The 25,076-nt window shown below is 39.8% G+C and overlaps 1 protein-coding gene across 4 annotated transcripts in view; it reads left to right on the top strand.

Annotated features, from left to right (window-relative positions):
* Positions 1-2,065: 2,065 nt before the first annotated feature.
* VWA2 (von Willebrand factor A domain containing 2) overlaps positions 2,066-25,076 on the top strand; it is a 131,005-nt gene continuing 107,994 nt past the window's right edge. For 2 of the 4 annotated variants that reach the window (XM_027851688.1, XM_027851686.1), the window contains exons 1-5: positions 2,066-2,263; positions 5,868-5,912; positions 13,784-13,845; positions 17,086-17,160; positions 22,087-22,220. In XM_027851688.1, the coding sequence (XP_027707489.1) occupies positions 13,794-13,845; positions 17,086-17,160; positions 22,087-22,220 (261 nt within the window). In that variant the 5' untranslated portion in view covers positions 2,066-2,263; positions 5,868-5,912; positions 13,784-13,793. Of the gene's footprint in view, positions 2,264-5,852; positions 5,913-13,783; positions 13,846-17,085; positions 17,161-22,086; positions 22,221-25,076 lie in introns of those variants that run through there. The other 2 variants (XM_027851687.1, XM_027851689.1) reach the window with 2 other exon arrangements.

Below are 25,076 nucleotides of genomic sequence, written 5' to 3'. Positions count from 1 at the left end.
TACATAATGAATGAAGCCATTCGTGCTCTTAGGTACAGAAAGGTGAATTGGCACTTTCCTGTCCACTGCTACTGGTTCTGTCTCCAGAGAAATGAGCTTGTTTCTTGATCCATATTTTTAAAGAATGATTTGCTTTCTGTTTCACCGTTTCTCTGAGATAAAACGGTTAACCATTACATTGCTGATCAGTGTGTTTCTGATACAGCCAAGTACAGACAGGAGGGGGTGAAACTCCTGGGAGAGAGAAAAAATAAATTGTAAAAATTATCTTTATGTACATATATGAACGTGTTTATGTACATATATAAACATGTATGTATTTTCGTGAAGGGCAATTTCCTGGCCAGTGCTTCAGAACCATAGATGAGGAAATTATTGATTCATATTTTTATAGTATCCCCAAAACAGAAAGAAAACAGTGATCCAGACTAGTCCTAAACAAATTGATCTTAGAAGTACTGATGGAAAAGATTTATAAGCTAGCTGGGAGTTAGCTTTTCTGAGGTTGCTCCTTACGAATTTCCCCTTCCCTGTTGTTTGAAAGGAAAATCCTTTCCCCAAAGGGGTACGTCAAGGGGAAGCCAGAGCGAGGAAGCCAGATAAGTGGGGCTGCGCTTTGGAGAGTTGGGACTACAAAGGGGGATTAGCTAAATGACTTTGCTCACCAGCTCAATATCTCTTACTACCCACAACTGCTAGTTACTGAGAGCTTAAAGTGACTTCCCCGAAGTCACGGAGGCTGTAAGCAGAACAAGGATCAAAACACAGGTCCTTGGACTCCCAATCCGGTCCATTTTCTCCCTGTATAACATTTGCGATTCTAGTGAATGGAAGGATTCTGCGTCTCTGGACTTTGATCTGCAGCATCCTGAAGGCTCAGGAAGATCTATTTAAATATGCTGCACCTGAAATCACTGCTGGTCAAAGTAGAAGTATTTAGTTCAATATTTTTCTTGCGGCCTGTGGCTCAACTTGGTATGGGTGGTTTAAACTGAAGGCAGAAGGGGAGGTAGGAGCCGTGAGCGACCATTCTTTTTACCAGTGATAAAATCTCTCCAGCCAGAACTGATGTAGGTCAAAGTGGATCCACATGGTCTGCCAAGACTGGGAATTTCACTCCCAGAGGATCTCGTGCTTCCTTGATTTAAACGCTTCTAAGGGACGAACGTCACCCTAAAATGACTTGAGTGGTGGCTTTCCCGGCCCAGAGACGAAGACAGTTTTATAATCCAAAGACTTTGAGCGAGAGATAGTAAAACAAACAAACAAAAAAACAAAAACAAAAAAAGCAAACAAAAACCGTGGTTCGCCACTCAGCTCACAAACTTACCACCCTCAGAACTACCAGATATCTACAGTCCCTGCCAAGGAAACTTGAGGGGCCAAGGTGGGAGGTGGAGTAGAAAGGGGAGGGCTTCTTTTTTGGGGCTAGACCGGTAAGTAATTAGCGTCAAAACAATGGCCCCAAGGTCCCAGAGATGCTCCCCTCCCACTTCGGGTACAGCGCAAGAGGTAATTGACTTGCTAATTATGGACGAAAGTCCATGGCAAGAAAGGAAGCTTCAGGTTGGTGGAAATGGAAAGGGGCGGGAAAGGTATTTGTAATCCGAACTAGGAAGGTGAAGATCTACCTTTCACTGCCCCACCAATAAAAAAAAAATGCAGTGGAAGGGGCAGGGGTGGAGAAGGCTGAGTTGCCCCCACCCGAGTGTTGGAGGAGAGATGGACTTCGGGCCCGAATGAGGACGGCTTTATTTGGTGGACTGGGAACCTATCTCCCCTTTTCTAGTACCCAAGCTCTGAACCATTCATTGTCTACCTGTTCCACCTGAGCTGGAGAGACGTACCCAAGGAGGGGAAGCTTCCGATCCTTCTAGGCCCTCTCTCGCACCCCGCCTCTAAGAATACTCCTCCCCTTTCTTGGAGGAGGAGGAGAGAGAACGAACTAACTCCACCAGGCGGGGGAGGGGAATGGGAAGGAGGGAGGGAACCTGTGGCCGCTTCTCCGCACCCTCGAGAAGCGGAGCCGTGCAGCCGAGGAGCCCGATCGAGCATCCCCAGTGAAGGAGGGTCTGAGTGGAAGGAGCCCAGGGGCGGCACTCCTGGCCCCACACTCCCCGGGCGTCTCTGGAGGACGAAATCAAGAGGTGGATTCTCTCTCCGTGGTCGAGCTCCCTCCGAGGATCTGGCAGGTACACGGGAGGAGCTAAGGCTGTGGCTGTGGAGTCGGGTCCCCTTCAGCGGGCGCTTCAAGTGGCCCAAGGTAGGTGTGGGTTACTAGGGCCTCTGAGCGAGAGCTATTCATGAACTCCTGGAATTTGAAAACGAACTCATTGTATAGGTAAATTGCTGCACTTCGGTTCTCTCTCTTCCTCCCCCTTCCAGGGCTGCCTCTGAAAAGTTAACTTGGATGTACTCTGAGGGTTCCCTGCACTGGGAACCCTTAAACTTGGCTTTGATAAGGAAGCCAGCGGCGGAGCTCTCCCAGGGGAGCGGGGAGAGCAGCGAACAGGGCGGGCTCTCTTTCCCTATAGTGTTAGAGGGTAACAATTGGGAAGTTCGTGGCTGTTTGTCCAGTTAATAGTTAATATCTTCATGTGTAAACCTCCCCCCCCCCGGGGGGGCAATTTAACACACCTGTCCTTGGCTCGACATAGGGGATCTTGATGCTTCTCCTAACTGTCTCTTTAACCACCTGCAGCTGAATTTTGGAGGCAAAAACTTCAAAATTCCTCAACTTAAGGCAAAAATGGAAATACAAGCAGGTCTTGATAGTTTTTCTCCTTGATCCTCCACCCCATCTCCCATAGTATTTATGCACGTGGGTTGATTAAAAAAAAACTCTGACTTAACTTTGATTAGTAAATTGTGCAGCATTCTTCATTGGGAAAAACACTGAGACTGGAGTTAGAATACCTAGACTTGAGTCCTGGCTTCGGCCGCTTCTAAATGCTGTGAGCTTTGGACAAGGCAACTCACTCCCCTCAGCCTCAGTTTCCTCATAGGTAAAATGGAGATGATAATACCTAAGACAAAGGGTTGTCTTGAGGATCAAACAATAAAACTGAATAGAAATGAGTGTATTTACTTCACAGGTGTGTTGTGAGGAAAGCCTTTTTGAAAACTAAAATGTAAATATAAATGATTATTATCAAATAAGAGAATACATACTATACAAAGGAGTTGTTTATTTTAGAGTCTGACCCAGAAATATTTTGTAAGGACATTTTTTACTATTATGTTTTGCTTGTCATAACTTGAATATACTTTATTAATGAGAAGCTCAATATTCACTGTGCAAGATAAAAAATCTAGGAAAAAAGTCAAAGTATTTTGTTTGAATTGGAGATTGATATTTCTTTGAAAACTATTTTGGTAGCAGTTTTTTCTTTGCATGACATAATTATGATTTCATGGAGATGAAAGAAACACAGCCTCTAATCAAGTGCTCTTCTGTGTAACAGATGAGGAAACTGAGGCCAGGAAAGGTTAGTTGAGTGGCTTGCCCCGGTTCAAGTGGCTAGTAAAAGGCACAAGGGATACAGTCAACCCAAACTCTTTCCATTGTACCATATAGTTCTGTTAGTTTAGAACTCAGAAACAATGTTTCAACCTTATTTGCCTTCAGGGATTAGGAGGATGCTGAAATAACACTGGAAATATGCAGCTGAAGATAAAAAAAATGTTTTTAAATTTCTCAGACTGCTTGGTTCTGTGCCTCAGTTGTTTTCTCAGCCCTTCTTTTTTGGTGTTCAGTGGAAAGATTCTGATCTAGAAGTCAGGAGACTTGAGTTCCAGCACTGGCTCCCTCATTAGCTATCTTTCAGACGTCCTGTGAATCACTTCATCTGTTAGAGTGTAAACTCCTTGAAGATAAAGACTGTTTAATTGTATTTGTCTACTTGGTATCTAGGACAGTGCCTGGCTCATAGTAGTAGGTGCCTAATAACAGTCGATGATTGATTGACTAAAACACTCTGGGCCTCAGTTTACTGAGACATTAAAAAAAAGGAGTTAGATCAGATTAGAGATAAAGAACCTAGATCATATATGATGCAAAGATTATTTGTGTTATCTCCTAAATATGTGTGTTTGGAAGCCAAAAAAAATCGTATTCCTTCACGTTTACTAAAACTGATATACACATCGAGAGAAGCAAGTGCAATTAATTAAGCTCCTTGGGGCCGTTTTCATTTTTTATTCTGGTATCCCAATTACCTAGCATGGTGACTTGAATGTAGTAGTAGCCTCTAAATAAATGTTTATTGAATTAAAGAAAAATGTATTCCTTCACTTGCCAGCATTAAAAATCATCATAAACAAACACATTTTCATCATTTTTGTGTGTCCATTGTAGTAGAACTCAATATTTTCTTTATTTCAATTGTTCTTCCCAAATGAGTGTCTCTGATCTCGGGGTCCTATTGACCCAAGTTAGGTGAAAATGTTAATTCACAATATGCGTTTCTATTTCAGGAGACCCCCTGTGGATCTGTTTTGTGAATTTTGTTAGACCTGTTGCTTAAAATCCCAGAAAAAATAACAAACTATATCAAATCAAGAAAATCATTCAAGGGAAAACCAATAGTCATTGTTATCAAAATTGTATCCTAGTTTATATTTATTTAGACAAATAAGCAAAAAGGTAGTCACTGAGCGGCTGTAGGGTCAGGACAACTGGTATTAGTTTTATCTTGAAGGTCCAGTCCTAAAATTCTTTGAACTTTGACCTTTGATTAAGTGACTTCACTGAAGAAAGTTTGCCATTTCCCTTTTCCTCCTGCTGGAGCTAGCTCCTCATCCTCACAAAGCTGCCAGCAGCCAATCAGTCACAAGCATTTATTAAATAACTACGATGTGCCAGGTACTCTACTGTGAATCCAGATACATAAATGAGACTACCTCTGCCCTCCATGAGCTTATATTCAACTGGCATTACATTCCCTTCTGTCACTACCTACTAGGAAAATTGTTTTATAGCACAAAGGCTATAAAACCCAATAGGCAACTATGCTTATTACCCCTGCTACAGCCAGAAGTATTCACCACCAAACCAGTCCCCTTGGACAACTGATTAAATAGGGATATTTTAAAATCAAGCCCTTCCGTTCACATTTTAGTATTCTTTCATAGTAAAAAATAATTTGCTATGACTTTACATGTTTTATTCTTCCCCCATCCCCCATGAATGGGAAGCTCCTTAAGAACAGTCAGTCAACAAGCTCTTTATGAAGCTTTATTATGTGTCAGACACTGTGCTAAGCACTGGGGATACAAAGAAAGACAAAAACACAGTCTTTGTCCTTCAGGAGCTCACGTTTTATGAGGGAGGCAACATGCAAACAATGGTGTGTATATATAAGATAGAAACAGTGTAAATGGGAGGTAATCTCAAAGACAAGGCATGAAGAAGGGAGGGGGAAATGGAAAGGCCTCTTAGAGAAGGTAGATTTGAGTTTGTTTGTTTTTTTAATGATTTTCCCCCCAATTACATTTAAAGACAATATTCATTTTTAAAAAATTTTTGAGTTCCAAATTTTCTCCCCCTCCCCCGAGATGGTAAGCTATTTGATATAGTTTATACATGTGCAATCATGCAAAACATTTCCATATTAGTCATGTTGTGAAAGAAGACACAGACCAAAAAAAAAAAACCCTGAGGAAAAAATTAAGTGAAAAATAGCATGCTTCAATCTGCATTCTGATTTCACCAGTTCTTCATGAATCCTTTGGAATTGTCTTAGAGGGCTATATTGCTAAGAATACCCAAGTCATTCACAGTTAGTCATCGTACAATATTGCTATTATTGTATACAATGTTCTTTTGGGTTGCTCATTTCACTTTGTATCAGTTTATATCTTTCCAGGTTTTTCTGAATCGAGTTGAGTCTTTAAGGAACCCTGGAGAATCAGTAAGTAGAAGTGAAAAGTAAATCAACAAACATTAAGGACCTGCTTTGTGCCGAACCCTTTGCTAAGAACTGAGAATACAAAGAAAGGCAAAAGACATTTACTGCAAAGGAGCTCACAGCCTCATGGAAGGGGGCATTGCAGGCACCAGGGACCTGTCAAAGAAAGGGCACTGAATTGGGGAAACAGGACATAGAGTATCATGTTGAGAGGAGCAGCATCTCTGGATTGTAAAATACTTGGAGGGGAGAAAGGGGCAAGACTAAAAGCAGATTTTGAAGGACTTTAAAAACCAAAGGATTTTAAAATTTATTCCTGAAGGTAAAAGGGAGCTACTGGAGTAAATAGGACAAATAGTATATTTTACCATACTATATTGTTGGGTTTTGTTTTGTTTTTATTTTTTACCATTTTCAGTATATATTTACTATATTAATTTACTAATTAATTAATACTATATTAATATTATACTATATTAATAGTTTTGCTATAGAAAGGCTTATATAAAAGAACTAGCCTTACTTCTCACTTCAGTTCAACCATTCATTAAACGACCTACTATGTGCCAGGAATTTTGCTGGGTATAAAAAGACAAAAACCAGAAAGAGTCTTTGCCTTTAAGTAGCTAGAATTCTATTGGAATCTCATTGAAGAAGGATTTCTAGACTAAGGTCTCCTAACTTGTAGTTCAGTGTCCTTTCCACCCTACCCTATTACCTCTAAAAATTGTCATTGTGAGTGAAAGTTTACTTATGTACAACATTCACACACACACACACACACACACACGTGTGCGCATAGGAATTTGGTTTCAAGTAATCCAACATTGAGACCCCTTTCAGATGGAAATGTGTCTAGTCAGCAGATACAGTTTATAAGAACAAGCCCCTGCAGTCTCCTATTTATGTTGTTTGCATAGCTATTTCTCCCAAGTTATACAGGTTTGGACACAAAGGAGTAGGTCCTTCTTACTCTCTTAATTCCTCCTTATTAGCCACTGTGGTACTGAAAGGCCCCAAATCTAATTTTACAAATTCTGTTTTCTTTGGGATCAGGGGAGAAAACCTTGTCTACCTCCCCTGGCTACTTGAAATGAAGCCAAGAGTGAAAAGCTTCCTGCTGGAAGATACAAGGAGAATAATTGTTGAGAGAGAGATAGAGAGAGAAAGAGACAGCTTGATTGAGGATTCTGACCTTGGGCTCTGTTCTGATTTTCAAGTTTCCCTATTCAGGCCTTGGCTATTCCATATAGATAGCTCAGATTACTATCCTGCTGCCTCAGAGAATGTTGCCAAAACATAATCTAAGATTTTGGGTTGGGATTGATTTTTTACCCTTAAATTTTTAAGGCAGTGAAAGTGGTTTCTCTTTTTATCTCTTTTTTTTTTTATCCTTCCCATACCTCTTTCCCTCAATTTCATTTCCTTTCACAGATTAGATGGCAGGCATTAAGCTTCCAAACGTCCTTGAGTGTTTACCAATTAAATCTATCTTTTTCAAAAGGGGCTGTGATTTGGTCTTTGTTTCATCCTGTGTCACAGGAAATGTTAGCCCTTGGGATGGATTCAAAATTGAGCCTTTCTGTTGAAAAATCTATCTCCAGTCTCAGACTCATCCAATCCTGTTTGAAATAGACAGTAGTAGAATAGAACACAGCAATTTCTATCTCCCTCTAAGGACAGAGTAAAGGGAAACTGAGGCAGCTAGGTTGGGCATTGAATAGAATGCCAGGCCTGAAGTCACATAGACTCATCTTCCTGGGTTCAAATCTGTCCTCAGACACTTAACTAGCCGTGTGAGCCTGGGCAAGGCACTTACCCCGTTTGCCTCAGTTTCCTCATCTGTAAAATGAACTGGAGAAGGAAATGGCAAACCACTCCAGTGTCTCCACCAAGAAAACCCCGAATGGGGTCTCAAAGAGTCAGGTAAGACTGAAACTACTGAACAACAACAATAATGGGAAATTATGAGGATACAGTTATATTCATTTTTTTTTCAGACAGTAAAAGTAATTCATCATAGAATTGTAGAGTTTTAGAGCTGAAAGGAACCTTAAAGCTTATCCATCAGCAATCATTTTATAAACAAGGAAACTGAGCCCAGAAACCAAGACTAGAATTAGGACTACAGTCTTCTCTCTTTCAGTTGAGTGCTTTTTCTCCTATCACCACTAGATTGACAAGAGTAATGATTTATGTTGAATTGAATCAACTTCCTGTCATCAGGAAAAGCAAACCGTTGCCAGAAAACAGCAATCAGCTTTCTGCCCTTTCTGAGCAGATCACGGTAACCTGCCTTGTTCAAGAATTTAGTGTCTGTGTTAATCTTTTAGAGTACTATGACTAAGGTATTGGAGTTTTTGGCAGGCATAGGGCAGGGAGGAAACCTGCCAAGTGGGGTGTCTGCCTGCACAGTGGCTGATTTCTAACTAGGCATCGTCCTCCAGCTGTTACAGGGCCATTTAAATTTGAACCTGGCATCCAAAACTTTCAGCCAAAGCAAATTCATACATTTTAAAAGATTTTCTGTGGTGGCTTCTGTTTTCTTTTCCCAGAGAAAACTAGGCTTCAAAAGGATTTCTATTATTGTTTTAAAGCAATAGAAAAAAAGGATAGTGGGAGAATGATCCTTTCACAAAAGAGAAAAAAAGTCCTTGCAACAAGTCATATTTACCTTATCATTTATTTTTATAATAAAATTGCAAAGTTTAATGAACTTGTAATATGTGATCTTATGCATGGAGCTGCTGGAGAGAAATGCTAGTCTTCGATTCAATAATATGCTAATTCTTACGAATAACGGCCCCATTTCATTAAATCAAAAATAGCAATTTGACAAACATTAACTGTCTACCTAGTCATGGGGAGGATACAAGATGAAAAATAACAATGATCCCTGCCCTCAACAAAACTTCAAACTTAACAAGGGTGATGAATTGTACCCAAGTAAGTATGATACAAGTTAGAATGTGATAAAGGCAAAGGAGAGAACCATATAAAGTGCCATAAGAACATACGAAGAAGGAGAAATCCCTCTGAACTGGACAGAGAAGGTGGTACCTGAGCCCTTACCAGAAGAAAGAGAGGGATTTCAGTAGATGGAGATAGGGAAGAAGTATGTTAGAAGCATGGAAGATTGCTCAATAGAAAAGGGGAAAATGAATGTCATGTGAGACTGAAAGGCTTCAAGAAAGTACTTTGGGGAAAAAAGACAGAGCACGAACTAATGTGATAGCAATCTCAGTAGAAAGAAAAAGACCAATGACAAAGGTTATGATCAACAAGCATTTATTAAACATCTACCAAGCAGGATGATAGGCACTAGAGAAACACCCCCCACCCCCCAAAAAATGGAAACAATCTTTGCCCTCAAAGAACTTAACATTTTGTAGGAGGAGATAACATGTACCCATAGAAGATTATGAAGGTTGAATGGAAAGGATTTAGCAACTCTTTGGATACAAGGGCTGAGAGTCAAAGGGTTAAAGTTTCAAGCCTTGTTTATGCTTAATGTTTATATCACGATATAAAGAACTTAAATGTTCATTCAAATGAGCTCATTCAGCTTATCTGCAGATGGGCATGTTTCATACCTGGGCATGGATAGACAAAGTGGTTCAGTGAAAAGGGCATAGGCCTCAGGGTCAGAACATCTGGTTCATGTCTAGGTTCTTACATTTAATAGTTTTGAGAATGTGGATTAGTCCTTTAACAAGCTTCAGTTTCCTCATCTGCAAAGTGGGGATGACTAATAGAATACTTACCTCATAAAGTTATTATGAAGAATACACTTTGTGAACCATAAAGTGCCATATAAATGTAAACTATCACTATTGTTAACAGATGTGTGGTTGAAAAAGGAAGATTGTTACAGTTCCCTGCTTGTTTTCTGTATTCAATGAGATACTAAATGTTAGAGGCAGTGTTGCATAACAGAGAGCCCACCTTAGAGTCAGAAAGACCAAGGTTCAACTCCCTCTTCTGACACAGGTTCATAGATTTAGAGTTGGAAGGGATCTCAGGACCCATCAAATTCAATGCCCTCATTTTACCAAGGAAGAAACTGAAGCACAGAACAGTTAAGTGATTTGCCCAGGGTCACACAGCTAGTGTCATAGTCAGGATTAGAACTCATGATTTCATGAAGAGTACTCTCTCCATGCCACCTAACTATCTCTGTGTGGCCTTGGGCTAGCTGCTAAACCTTTCAGTGCCCCTGGCAGCTTTCTGAGAGCTTGCACTAATGTGCTTTAAGAGACGGAATTCCTCTCTCTGTGCTCCCAAAAGCATTGAAACCCCACATCTTGTTAAAAAAGATCTTTGTTAAAAGTTTAAAAAGAAACACACAAGACCTTGAATTACCTTCATCTGGGCAGATAGAGTGCCTGAGTGAGGAAGACCTGAGTTCAAACTCCACCTCAGACACTTATTTGCTGTGTGACTCTGGGCAAGTCTTAACCTCTGCTTGCCTCAATTTCTCCAACTGGAAAATGGGGTGGTGGTGGTGGTAATAAGAGCACCTATGTTCCTAGGGTTGTTCCCAGGATCAAATGAGATAATATTTATAAAGCACTTAGCAGAGTTTATAATACTTATAATATATATCATCCGAAACACAATAGACACAATATAAATGTTAGCTATGATGATGATAATGATTATAACAGATTGAATCCATTTCTCAAATTTGTCCCACTGGACACTAAGAACTAAAAAAATATTGAGCCTTGGCTTCAGGTTCAGGCTGCCTGTGGGTATCCTTTCCCTTTGTTTCCTCCATCCCAAAATGTCCCATCCTCTCCTCTGCCAAAAACTTTCCTGGCTCCTAGAGGGCAAGTGGGGGCTTGTGCAGGCATCTGCTCTGTTGTGCTGGAGTTAACAAAAAGAAAACACGCTTTTTTTGGGGGGGGTGGTATTAGAAAAACATAACTGTCTTCCTGGTGTATTCTGAGACTGAAATTTCTGAGGGAATGCAATAGCTGCCTGGTCAGGGCAGGGCCTCATCCTTTCTGTCGTTCTTGTCCCACTTTCCCCTTTGATTGTGTTTAGGGAACTCTTGATTGCCTGGCTTGCAGTATTAAGTATCAAATTGTCTCTTTGATCATGTAGAGTCTTGAGTCTCCCTTGTCGTCTGAGGCTGGAAGATCCCAAGACAGACTTTAAACCAATCAGGACTTGAGGTTCAAGTCATTTCAGAAGCATCTTGAAATCAGAGGACGAGACACCATTACATTGAGTGAAGGCGAAACAGGCAAAGTGATGGATGGTAGTTCCCTTCGTGAGAATAGCATGGGTTAACAGCATTTTAAAACTAGAAAGGGGCATTAGGAATAATTTAATCTGGAATTCTTTTGTGCAAGTAGATTTGTGGTTTAGTGGAGAGAACAAAGAGATTCGGAGTCAGGGGCATCTGGTTTGAATCCTCATTCTGCTCTTCTATATCTATGTGAATGTAGACAAATACCTCAAGTTCTCTGGGCATCAGTTTCCTCATCTGTAAAATTAGGAGTTTGATATTACTAGCTTATCCCTAAAGGCCTGTCCATATCTAAAGCCTAGAAATGAAACTGCAAAGAGATAGTGGCCTAGGTATCATCCTTGATTTCTCACTCCTCAGCCCCACTCCCATATCCAGTCTGTGGCCAAGTCTTGCTGATTTTGCCTTTGAAACATCTTCCATATACATTCCTTTATCTTCTCTGATGCTGCTACCACCCTGATGCGCTTTATCACTTCATTTCACTAGCCATCTGGTTGGTTTCCCTGCCTTCAGTTTCCCCACTTCAGTCCATCCTCCTCATAGTTAGCAAATCGATCTTCCTAAAAGTGCTAATCTGATCATATCATACACAACCACCCTCATTCAACAAATGCTGGTGGTTTTCTATTACTTCCAGGATAAAATATAAAATCTTAGGTTCGATTTTAAAGCCCTTCATAATTTGACCCTTTCCACAATCCTCTTATACTTTACACCCCTCTGTGAACTATTTAGTCCAGTGACACTGGCCTTCTCACTCTTTCTTACAGAAGACACACCATTTCTTGACTCTGGGCACTTTCAGCGACCATTCTCCATGCCTGGAATGCCTCCTTATCCTAGTTCTCCTCCTTCACCCTTCCCCCAACTTTTGCAAGAGGCCTTTCCTTGTCCACTTTGATGCTAAGGGCCTCACTTCTGAGATTACCTCTATTCTATCCCATACACGTTTTGTTTTTACTTAGTAGTTTCTATGTTTCTCCTCCTTTCGATTGTGAGCTCCTTGAGGGCATGACCTGTTTTTGCTTTTCTTTGTATCCCCAGTGCTTAGCACAGAGCCTGGCATATAGTAGATGCTTAGTAAATGCTTATTCTTTAGGATTCAAAGGTATACAGCTGTCTAGTGACTCTTAATTCTGTGGTCTTTCCATTACACCATTGGGCAGACATGTCTCTGTATATGCTTCCTGGTTGCATGAGATTAAGAAATTATTCCCATGTGCTTTATTGGAGCGTGTGGTTGAAGCTTGGACGTTAAGCTGTAACTGCTGAAAGCTCTGTTAACCCATATGATCTAACGATGGCTTATTCTTTCATTTCATGCCTTGTCTTTTCTCTTTTTCCCCTTTCATTCCTTTCATCATCTTGCCCCCTAAGGTTGGGAGTGGTGACAAATAAGGGGAAAAACACTTTGCTAAAGTTTCATGAAAGCCCTGTCTATCATTGTTTGTCCCCTTTGAAAGGCAACTCTAATTTCGTACAACTCACAACTTCTGGAAACTTCCTTTCTCCCTTCCCTGGAGTCATTTGTTCTGATTAGAGGCACTAGACAAAAGAAACTTATGTCTGACAATGGCCTTTATTTTAATACCTTTATAAACATGAGTTGCAGGTTGTTTTGAATGTCAGAGCCTTTTAAACAATTGAAAGCAGGCAAGTTTGTTGGGGAACATTTGAAGTTTTAGAGCCAGGATTAAGAGTTATGTGGCTTTCTACCTCCAGCTATTGCCTAGTCCCTAAACTACTTCATCCCTGAGTATTGTGGTTTGAGTAGATTTGTGTGTGTGCACGAATGCAGAGATGATAGAGTGTGTGGAATAATACAAAAGCCAACATTTAGGGCAACTCAAGTGGAGAATCTTTGAGCTAACAATGATCAAGTCGTGTTGACTGCATTTTGGATCAGAGACGTCAGAGTGAGCAGAGGGAGAAGAGAAGACTGAATGAGTCGAGGCACAAGATAGGTAGTCTTGGTGCTTGGCTTTATATTGGTGGTCTTAGAGAACACAAATTTTTTATGTGTTTGACATTTCATGGACTTTGCAAAATTCACACATCAGACTTTGGGTGGTCTTTTCAATTTAACAAATATCTATATTACGTGCTAACTGCCTTTCCAGATCCCCTTTCATTCTAGTGCCTTCTTTCTATAATTATCTCCAATTCATTTTGTTTCCCCACCTTTTAATAGTATTTTATTTTTTCTAATTACATGCAAAGATAGTTTTCAACTTTCACTTTTGTAAGAATTTGAGTTCCAAATTTTTTTCTCCCTTCCCTCCCCCTTCCCCAAGAAGGCATACAATCTGGTACAGGCTATACTGTACAATCATATTAAACACATTTCCATTCTAATTTATTTTATATACATCTTGTTTGTACATAATTTTTTGTACAGCTTTTCGAGGGCAAAGAGTATTTCACTCTTGTTTTTGCATTTTAGTACCTAGTATGGTGCTTGGCACATAGAACTTAATAAATGTCTGTTGATTGAATATGGCCTACTTGTGAAGTGTGTTTGCTTAGAAAAGGCAAAGCTATATCTTTGCAGGGGTATTTGCTGGAATTTGATAAATTACTTAATAGTGGTTGTTTTTTTCCCCCTACTATTCAGTTTGATCACCATGAACCTGATATTGTTCCTGGAAGCTGTCTGTGTTTTTCTGTTTGGCCAAGGTATGTTTATGTAGTCTTTGTCTCAGCCTTCTTATTGATATATATGTATGTGTGTGTGTGTGTATATATATATTTTTTAAATCACCAAGTTCTAAGCCAGATGACACCTACTAAGTGAGAGAAAAACTGTAAGAGCACCTGCCCTGAAGTCAGGAAGGCCTGAGTTTAAATGTGGCCTCAGATATTAGCTTTGTGACCCTGGGCAAGTCACTTAACCCCGATTGCCTCAAAAAACAAGAAAACAAAACAAGAAAAACTATAAGAAATCCGTAGAAGGCAAAGAAATTGGAATAAATCCTGCTGAGCATAGCTGAAGAAGCCCAAGCTTAGCAGTTGCTTCTAAGTCCTCTCCCGGAGTAAGTTCTCATTTGCTGCCTACAGTTAGGTTAGGCAGAATCCAAGCAGGCTGACAGCCCCCAAACCACCAGGCTCTTCCCTGAGGCCGAACATACCTCTTGGAAACTTGTGGAATTAAGTTGATTGCTCAAGACTAATTGTTGATCCACACTCATCTCCCTAACTAAGCAATTTGCCTAACAACCTAACAGGGAACCAAAGTCTATGAAAAGCTTAGAGAAGACTATGTTGTATAGTGGAAAGAGTACAGAGTAGGGATTCAGGAGACCTGGAATCGAGTCTCAGATCTGCAAGCTGTGTGACTTTGGTCCAGTATCTGACTTCTCTGGTCAGTCAAGTTTTCACTGGCAAGTGCCATGATTAGACCAGATGATTTCTAAGTCAAATCAAGAAGAATTTATTAGGCGCTTACTATGTGCCAAGCAGTGAGCTAAGTGCTGGGGAGACAAAGGCAAAATCAGACCCTACCCTCAAGGAGTTTACAATGTAATGGGGAGACACCATGCAGACAAATATGTACAAGTTAGATCCAAACAAGATAAATTGCAGATAATCTCAGAGGGAAGGCATGTTAAGGGGGACCAGGAAAGACTTCTTGAAGAAGGTGGGATTTCCAAAGTCTCTTTCAGTTTGAAAAATAATTCTTTCTACCTTTTTCTTTTTTTGGGGGGGGAAGGGGGGCAAAACCCTATATTGTTTCTTAAGTTCAGACAAAACCTCTGAGCTCATGATTGTCCAAAAATGAAGAATGTTAGGGTTGGAAGAGACCTCTTTAATCTCCTCATTTTACAGCTGAGGAAATTGAGTCTCCAGAGAGTTAGGAGACTTGTTCCTGGTTACAGAGCCAGTTAAAGGAAAAACCAGTGTTATAACTCGGGCCTTTTGAATCCTAGTAGATGTGACCCCCAATGTTTACTTCTTCCTGATGCATCCTGTTCAGTGGACCAACTTTGGAAGAGTCCAACAGAGTTTGCCATTCATTTTCAGCAGAGACTACATTCATCCTTTGCTTGCTTCCCAGGAATCTGCTTTCATTTCATCAGGCTAGCTTAACAAAGAGGCTGTGAGTAGGTGGTACAGAGCCTAAGCCTCCACATTGGCAACATGTTACATTTTTAGGCTAGATGTTCCTAAGTAGAGAATTAGCTTTAGGCGCTGACAGGTTTATGATCTCTCACAGCCAAGCACCCTCTTCAGTTCTCATCAGAGACCTGTTCCTCAGAGACATGATTTGACTTTACTCCAGCCACAGCCCCCAAAGTAGCCATTAAAACTTTTTGAAAGGAATAGTCTTTTTCTGGGTGTTGCAATATCTTGGCAATGCCTTAGCTGCTTCCCTTCGCCAATCTAGCAGAAATGATTTGATTTCTTCATTCAACAAACATATATTAAGTAACCTTCTCACCCTGGAAGTTCATTCTGCTCCTGTGGTCCCTTCCTTTGATCGTTTGGTTCCTCCCAGAATGAGTAGGATGAGTAAATTTAGACTTATTCATCCTTTTTATAAAGGCACTTGTATTTGCATGTGACATTACATTTTACAAAGGCATTAGCATTTACATTTAACATGGATAAGATTGCTTTCATGCCATCTTTGCTTTAGACAAAAAAAATATTTGAAGAGGGGAAATTACTTGTAGCACACCACCCAGTGAGAAATTCACTTTCTTCATCTGGGTTTTTCCCTTTCTTATTGTTTCCCAGTATTTCCCTGAAAGTCTTTGGTTACCTTGACAAATTCCTCCTGGCCCCAGGCAGCCAAAGTTTACATATTTTTTTGGCAGAAAGGTTTGATGTGATCATGCACTTAGGGACAGGCCTTTTCTTTTCTTTTTTAGGCAATTGGGGTTAAATGACTTGTCCAGGGTCACACAGCTATAAGTGTCAAGTGTTTGGTCTGAGGCTGGATTTGATTTGAACTCTGGTCCTCCTGACTTCAGGGCCAGGGCTCTATCCACTGCACCACCTAGCTGCCCCTGGGACAGGCTTTTTCTAGCAAGCTTTCTCATTGCCCTGCAAAAGCTGACAAATTATTAATCAGGCGTGACTAATATGAAATTCTAAAAGCAAAATGAATGAGTATTCTTTGATTACTTAAATAAATATAAACAAACATAATAGTGCAGGGCTAGGGAGCTGGGACATAGGCAGGGTATTACTGGGACTTGGCCTTAGTGCAGTGGCTAGAGTGTTGGACTTAGAGTCAGGAATACCTGAGTTCAAATCCTGCTTCAGCCTCTAATCAGCTCTGTGACCCTGAGCAATCATTTAACCTGTCTGAGCCACAGTATCTTTACTGCAGAATAGGGATAATGACAATACCACTTACCTCACAGGATAAGTTATGAGGATCAAATGAGATAATGTATGTAAAGTACTTTATAAACTTTAAAACATTAATTAGCATTACTTTATATTATATATACTTTATATAGTATATGTATATATATTTTCTAGATGCATTTACATGCTTTATATCTAAATTATTATTACATTATAGTCGTATTTTTGTCCAAACTCATGATTTCATTCAGGTTGGGAAACTCTTGGTGTGGAGACACCTTCCACTGATGTAGTTCATCAAATCTACTTCCCTTGTAGTCCTAGGATGTTACCTGAGGGGTTACATGACTTGTTCTTGGTATTGTGTCTAAGCCAGGACTGGAGCCCAGGTCTTTCTGATTCCAAGGCTTGCCCTCTGTCTGTATTGCCTGTCTTCTTATTACCGATATTGTGCAAATAACTGGGCAAGAGATAAAGCACATAAAAACTCCTAGAGCTTTATCTCTCCCTTGATATTTGTCAATATGCATTAAACAGAAATGTTCACCTGCCTTTAAAAGCATGCTGGTATAATTGTTTTCTATTTATTTGTTCCCATAGTGCTACCATCTTTCACTTTCCAGGAACTCTATGCAAGCCAGGAGACTATTGTGAAGATTTCAGCTGCCAGTCAATGTAAGTTTCTATTTTAAACAGAAGAGATGTCCAAGCACCTATTTTTATTTCCCAGGGACTTTTTGCATGATGATGTGATATTCCTACTCCAGATAAGTCATTATCATCACCAAAAGCATTTAGTGACCTACCATCCTTCTGAGAGGTCACAGTATGGGACAGGCAAGTCTAGGCAAGTGTACAGGACAATCAGCTAGCTCCATAAACACTGCATAGTAGTTGTATAGTAGAGTTACTTGCACGTACTCCAGGGTTAAAGTAATCTAGGGGTGAGGAGGCAATTTTAAGTCCATAGAGTGGGGGATACCAGGTAAAGTGGCCAGGTGAGTAAAGAGGATGGATAAAGAGAAGTAGATACATCCTTAGCTAATGAGTTACCTGCTGAAAAGTAGAATCATAAGTAAAGTTGGAAGGTACCTTAGAGATCATCTGTTCCAATCCTTAACCTCCCTTTTTACAAATGAGAAAACTGAGGTCCAGAAAAAATGAAGGTTTTCATCTAATGGTACACAACTAGTTGCTCACTGAGCCAGGGTTAGAAACCAGGTCTCCAGGCTCCAAATCCTGGGCTCTTCTGACTAGACCATGTTGCATCCACCATTTAGTTGCATTTAAAAAATAGGAGCAACTGAGGGCCATGTCAAGTTGGGTTTTTACCAATTGGGGTTTGAAAACAACTTATTACACTTAGCTCTGTCCATTTTTCTGGAAGCCCCAGGACCACATCTAAGATGGCAATCACTGACTTTAAACCAGTACCTACCTTGGTTCTAATCTCACTTACTAAAACTGATGCTATTCAAGTTCACTGACCTGATAGTGGTGGGTGCAGATATTTGGTAGTGACAAAAAAAATGTAGCAATAGAATGTGTGATTATTGGTCACCTTGGTCCACTTCTCCCAGGGTACTTATTTCAGTCCATATGAACTATTTATAATTTTAATTGGAATCACCACTGAGGATGGCCAGGATGGACTAGAAATGATGTCATATTATTAGAGCTGAAATGACTTCTCAGGATCAGAAGGAATCTTGCTGACCCAGCTCTGACTTTCTTTCCTTCCCAACTTTTGAGAAGCAGCACAATGAGGTAGCCAGAGTACTGGATTTAGAGTCAGGAAGACGTGGCTTTAAATCTGTCCTCAGACATTTTCTAATTGTGTGACCCTGGGCAAGTCACTTAACCCCGATTGCCTCCCCTCACAAAAAATACTAAATCCTACATCTGACACTGCCTAGCTTGTATGACTGTATAAATCACTTAACCTCTCTGGGTTTTAGTTTTCTCAAATGTAGATGATGGACTAGATGATTTCTAAGGTCCCTTCCAGTTCTCGCTCTGTGATCCTATAATTCTATAAACTGTACTTATAGACACAAATAGTATAATAAATTTTGGAACTTTAAGTGATGAGGACAATGCTGATGCTTCTAAGAACTGATTTTTAATTTCTGAAATTTTAGTTGAAGGTAGTTTTGATTTAAAAGTCTCTTGGGTCAGTGAAATGATGGTTAAACTCCTTTCTATAATCAAATCCTTACCTTTCCCCATTTCCCCAAATTACACACAAATGTATGTTGTCCTGTAACCAAGGGTGTACTGGAGCCAACTCCTGCCAACAAGCTGATTGTTAAATTTTCAGTGTGATCATTTACAATTTAGAAATCAGTAAACATTACAAATCAGGACTTGGTTTATTTTTTTTTTTTTGTTACCTAGACTTAAAGTGATGAAGAAAATTTAATAGTGCAGATTAAACTAAAAAGTATGGCTTGCAGTATTACCCCTCCCCAAGCTGGTTGTTAAATATTTACTATATGCCTATAATCCTCATGTCTTGATAAGCTAAGGTTGCCCCCAATCATCCAGACATGCTAGTAAGCATGGTAGAGTGGAAAATGCACTGAATTAGGAGATAGAACACCTGGGTTCAAATTATGGCTTTTTTACTTGCTACCTATGTGCACAAATTATTTTACATCTTGGGTTCATAGTTCCCTCATCAGGGCTTTGATGATCTATGGCCCATTCTTGCTGCTCTAAATCTTATAATAAATGCTTGTTGAATTAAATTGAACTCTGTAAACAGAGATTCTTTTTTTCAGGAATCTCTGGAAAGAGACAGTCTGGGAATATTGTCACAGTCCCTTCTGCTAATCCTATCTTTCTAGACTTCTTTAAGTTGCCTGGGTGAATAAGCATAAAAAGCCATTGGCCAGGTCACTGAAAAGAGCTCAAAGTTGTGTTGAACTGTGTATTTCGTGACCAGTCTGCACGTTGTTGGGTCTTGCCTGCCCAAGTGTGGAAAAAACCTGAAGACCTTAAACCATTATTTTAGAAATCCACTTTTATTCACATTGATTAGATCACAGATCCATTGAAATATTGAAGTATAATAACAATTATAATGCCAAGCTGGGGTGTCCTCTTTTCAGAGGAGTGCATATGGTATGGGCAGTTTTGGCCAGGCTATTAGCAGTGACAAGATACAGTTCTAACCAGAGACCACACCAGCAGCAGCTTGAAGTCCTAGCTATCATTAACACAACTGTGTCTTTGAAGCATGTCTATTGCTTATTGTTTGCTGTCTTGTTTCTCCAAAAGAGATTTTTACATGTTGCCCAAAGAAAGTTATTTCCCCAAAATGCACAGTGGTGGAAAAGTACATACAAGTCCAATTGTGATACCATGGCAAAAATACTGGCTCTGGATTCAGAGGAGCTGGGTTCAAAATCTACTTCTGATGCTTACTACTTGTGTGACCCTGGTCAGGTTACCAACCTCACTAAGCCTTATTTTATTCCTCTATAGAACAAGAGTCTTGTATTAGGTGGTCTCTGAGGTCCCTTCCAACTCTAGAGGATCTATAATCTTATGATTGAAATAAAAAACTGTCAGCTCATAAAATAAAACAATTAAAATTCTAGTATTTTTCTATTTACTCAACAAAAGGTTTTTATTTTATAATTTTGTGACTAAATTTTTTAAATTAAAAATTTTTTTTTAAATTCTGAGATGTGGTTTTTCGTAGCAAATATATGTTCTTAACTTCATTGTTTACCAAACATGACTCATAATTTTTTTCTGCCAATTTGCTGCTGCCCTTAAGCCTGTTTCCAAAGACAAGTTCCCTATTCCCTAGACAAGTTCACCCAAACCCAGGTGATACCAGGGCCCTGCAGGAGTTAAGTTTGGAACTCAGGTGGGCCATTGTAATCCAATATCTGAACTGGTTTAACATCCATATGAACTAGTTCTATATCTTTTGGACAAGGGAAAATGAAATCATCTTTTCTATTTTGGAAAAATAAGTGAAATGTGATCCCAGTCAAGGAATTAACAAACACAGACCTAGGGGCTATGCAAAATATTAGAAAGCTAGGCATTTGCCCAATGGCATCATTTTTTTTATTAATTTATTTTGATTTATCAACAATCACTTCCATAAGCTTTTGAGTTTTAAATTTTTCTCCTCTCTTCTCCCCTCCCTCCCCAAGATGGCGCTCAATCTGATAGGCTTTACATATACATTCCTATTAAACATATTTTCACATTAGTCATGTTGTAAGGAAGAATTTGAACCAATAGGAGGAGCCATAGGAAAGAGGAAACAAAATAAAACAGAAGAAAAAAATTGGCAAATAGTATGGCATCATATTTAAAATGAGAGAAATAGATGTGAACAGGCGAGGACACACAGCCTCCTTATACCAGTTTGTCTGGTATTTAAAGGGAGCTTCTTCAGAAGAGTAAGAGCAGCTATTTGATGCTGAAGGTGATGAGCTTTTTTCTGGTCCATTTGATAGACATCTCTAGCTTAATTGGAGGTACCCTAGATTGAGAGCAGGGAAGGGATGGGACAGGAGCAATGGGGAATGACATTAAGGCATCAGCTGATACACCTAAAACAGGATCTGTGATACAGAGAGGGAGGATATCTGTTTCTGTCTCCTTGTTCTGAAGTACCAGAGATAGGTCCTCCTCCCTGAAGAGGAAGGGTCAAGAAAATGTCCTAATTTTTAAAGCATTTGACTTCTTAGTGTGGCAGAGAACTAGCCTCAAAGCCAAAAGACGTGGGTTCAAATTCTGCTTCTGACAAATAAAGGCTTTGTGACTCTGGATAGGTCATTTAATCTCTCCATGCTCTAGAAATTCCTCAATCTTTAAATTGCTGAGAAGGCACCAAACTGTACTGTTAGAAAGAAATTCTTTATCTGAGAGTTTCCTACACCAGTGAAATCATAGGTCTAATCCCTATCCTTATATATACTTTATTTACATGACCCTGTTCTGCAACAACCAAATCTCTATTCCTATTTGTCTCTTTGTGTTGCTAAGTTATCACACTGACCAAGACTTACGGACATTTTTGCTCACGATCCTCAGTCATGTTACAATTTATTTATTTTGGTAGCCACGCCATCGGTGCCACTTTCTTCTGCTGGGTAACCTTCACTTCCATATCCCTGAAAGTAATAACAGGTCACATTTATATAGCAACTAACAGTTTGCAAAGTGTTTTTCTCCCAATAATCCTGTGAAGTATGGAATACAATTATTATCGCCAAGTAAGAGATGAGGAAGCAGATCCAAAGGGTTTAACTGACTTGTTCAGGTAACAAGGTAGAGCCAGCACTTGAAACCAGGTGTTCTGACTCCTTAAGTCCAGGGTTCCTTCTGTTTAGGTACCACACTGACATTCTATGAATATTTATAGACTCTCTGTTCTGTCAGCATAGTATAAAGTATGGTTCCCCAACTGGTTACAAAGTGTTGACCCAAGTCTAATAACTGCTTGCCAGGGTGAATATTGCTAAGATGATGTTCACAGTATCAATTGGTGGTATTTTCTGGAGGGAATCCCATGTATTAATTTGGTCTACAATGGATCTGCATTGACACCTAGGTTCTTCTCTGTCCTAGTGATGCATTGCTCTGCTGCCCTGGATGTCCTGCTTGCCTTGGATGGCTCTCACAGCATTGGGAAAGGAAGTTTTGAAAGGTCTAAGTACTTTGCCATTAAATTGTGCGATGCTTTGGCCATCGGTCCAGATAGAGTGAGTACCAATCTTGTTGGTCTTTATAAACCTAAAAACTTTACATGAGTGATACCAAGAATGAATCTAGCCCTTTCCAAATTTATAGACACTCTCCTCTTACCAAACGTAATGAAATTAGCATCTTTGTACACTGGTAGTACCTCTTCTTTGAGAGCAATAGGTGAATTCCTTGAATCTCCTTTCTGAAAATTGGCAGCTTCATTGGGAAAACCATAATTTTCTTGAATTAGAGATCAGAGTAACACACATAGTGTGAGCAAGAAAGCAGGATTCTAAGCTGACATTCCTAGGTTAATCTCAGGGAAACCAACAGGCTTTTAATTAGGGCAAACCTTTTCCTGCTTTGGGGTGTCATTATGGGAGAATGATCATCTTGTATTGGAGAGTTTGACCTAGCATAGCATTTAATGCCTTTACCAATATAGCAGTACCTGTATGCTGGCTGAAACGGACCTATAACCAGCCCTAGAAAGGAACAGGTATGTTGGATATAGATTGAAAGCTTTTGCCCATATCACCATGCTAAGCTACTTTTTTAAAAAATTAAACTTTTTTTCAATTAATAAGCATTGTTTTCCTTCAACTGCCCCTCTTTCCAAAAAACACGCCAGAAAAAAAAAAGAAAAGAAAAACAAAACCTTTATAACAAATATTGATAATCAAGCAAAACAAATTCCTAAATTGGCCATGTCTAAAAAATGTGTTTCATTTTGCATATTTAGTTGGTTTGCTTTCTGTAAACACATGTAGGGAAGCACTTTGAGAGGCAGATCTCAGCTGTCATAGAAATTCTAGAGTTCAGAGTTGGGAGAGACTCCATAGTGCCCTCTTCCCATCTCCTTTTCTCTACAGATAAAGAGGCTTAGGTCTGGGGACCCTAAGTGAATTGTGCAGTTCACCTAGCTAACTGGTTGCAGAACTTGTTGAGCCCCAAGGTCTTCTGACCTGTAGTCTAAGTCTCCACTGGAGAGACAATGAGAATGTTGTCGACACTTTTATTGGATGTAAAGCGGTAGAATAAAGAAGCTTCCTAGATTCGTGGCTATGGGGAACAGATTCCAGTTTATGCTCCTCCTCATTTTGAAGTGAGGCAATGACGCCATGACATGACACTGCCTTAATCTGTTTCACCCATCACTTGGATTGGAGTAGTGCCAGGGTAAGAACTTGTGCATTTGATGTTGCTGTAAACAGCTGTCCTTAGCCATCCTCTGAGCCTTTCCCATCTGACAGATTCCATTTAGAACCAGCCAGTTAGGCAAACTTTGGGGAAATTTTTTCAAGTCTTATTCCATATGTCATCAGCAAAAAAAAAAAGTCCAGTATTTGAGATAGAAGGTGCCAGATGACATTTGGAGTATCTCCATTCTAAGCTCCTCATTTTAAGAGAGAGGATGTCAAACTAGGATGTGTCCAGAGAAGGGTGGTCAGGATGGTGTGGGAACTTGAAACTGTGTTATCTGAGGAATGATTGAGGAGAGGAAAAGACTTGGGGATGGATAGAAGAACTATCTTCAATTATGTGAAGAGTGATCATATAAAAGAAGGAGACATGTTGTTCCTTGGGGCAGAACTTGAACCCTAGGAGGCAGAACTGGGCTTAATATAAACATCTTTCTAACAGAGCTGTCCTACAATGATGAGCTAGGGTGCTTTTGGTCACTGGAGGCATTCAAACAAAGGCTGAAAAACCACCTGTCAGGTATGTTGTGAAAGAGATCCTTGCATGGGTTAGGAGTTTGGATGAGATGGCTTTCTTTTTTAAAAGGTCTTTTTTTATTCTGAGATCTTATGCAGTTGTAAATGTCCAATTGAAGGGAAACACATTGAGTTTTAAGGACCACCTAATAGGTTTATTCTTTCCATCCTTTTTCCCCCTTGTACTATTTGTACTTCAGGATTTAGCTTTGTCACCCACACTTTTTACAGATCTTTGTCTTCCTAGTGTTATCTCCAAGGATGAGCTGATGACTTGTAACTTACTTTGCTTTTCATACTTTTGCTTTTAGGGAAGAAACTTTTAAATAAACAGAAATTAAAGCATTTTAGTGTTGCCATCTTGTTAGGGGGTGGATTTAAGGTATTTGAAGTCTTCCTCTTGGCTTTTAAAAGCACAGAAGTTCATTTCCTGTATATAATATGGTAATTACACCATGGTCTAAAAAGCTATGCTGACCTTACTCCTTCACACACAGTGAACTGAGGCAGGCGAAGATGACTGTTTTTCTTCTAAACCATCAATTATGTTAAATGCCTTAACTTTTGAACTGCTGGTTTAAGCTGTCCTCCACTTATTTGGAAGCCTCCCTCTTCCTGCTTAACCCTGTAAACATGAATAGCTGTTTATCTCAAAAAATCTCATCTCTTGCCCCAACATGATCCAGAGCAGCTTCTTCCTGGGCCTTGACTCTTAATGTGATGCTCAGGGGCAGCCTTTGTCTCTCTCTTCTTCAGTGGCTTAATTACCTTATTACTCAAAATACCTGATGTTTACTTCCCTGAACTCACTTCATCTAGAAAGGAAAGCAGATGTGCTGAGCTGATCCAGAGTAGTACAGTGTGACTAATTGAATGATATATTTTGATTAGTATCTCAAAACTCTGAGTATTAGATACTGGAGCGGATGAAGTAAATGGGAAATGGGAAATGTGATTGTTTATTTGTGAAGAATGTTTCCTATTTCAGATCTTAGTCTCAGTTGGGGACTGCTGAAGGGAAAGGCGACTGGAATGTTATCTGGGAATATTGTTTCTTCTGAGATTCTGGATAACAAAGGATTGGATGGAGGGCTTGAGTCATAGAGGGGATACTTAGATGTTTATGGCTCATGTTATGTAAAATGTTTTTTCTGT

The sequence above is a fragment of the Vombatus ursinus genome, unplaced genomic scaffold (genome assembly GCF_900497805.2).
Source record: "Vombatus ursinus unplaced genomic scaffold, bare-nosed wombat genome assembly UNPS02009205.1, whole genome shotgun sequence".
NCBI classification, from domain to species: domain Eukaryota; kingdom Metazoa; phylum Chordata; class Mammalia; order Diprotodontia; family Vombatidae; genus Vombatus; species Vombatus ursinus.
This window is presented reverse-complemented; position numbering and strand designations above follow the sequence as displayed.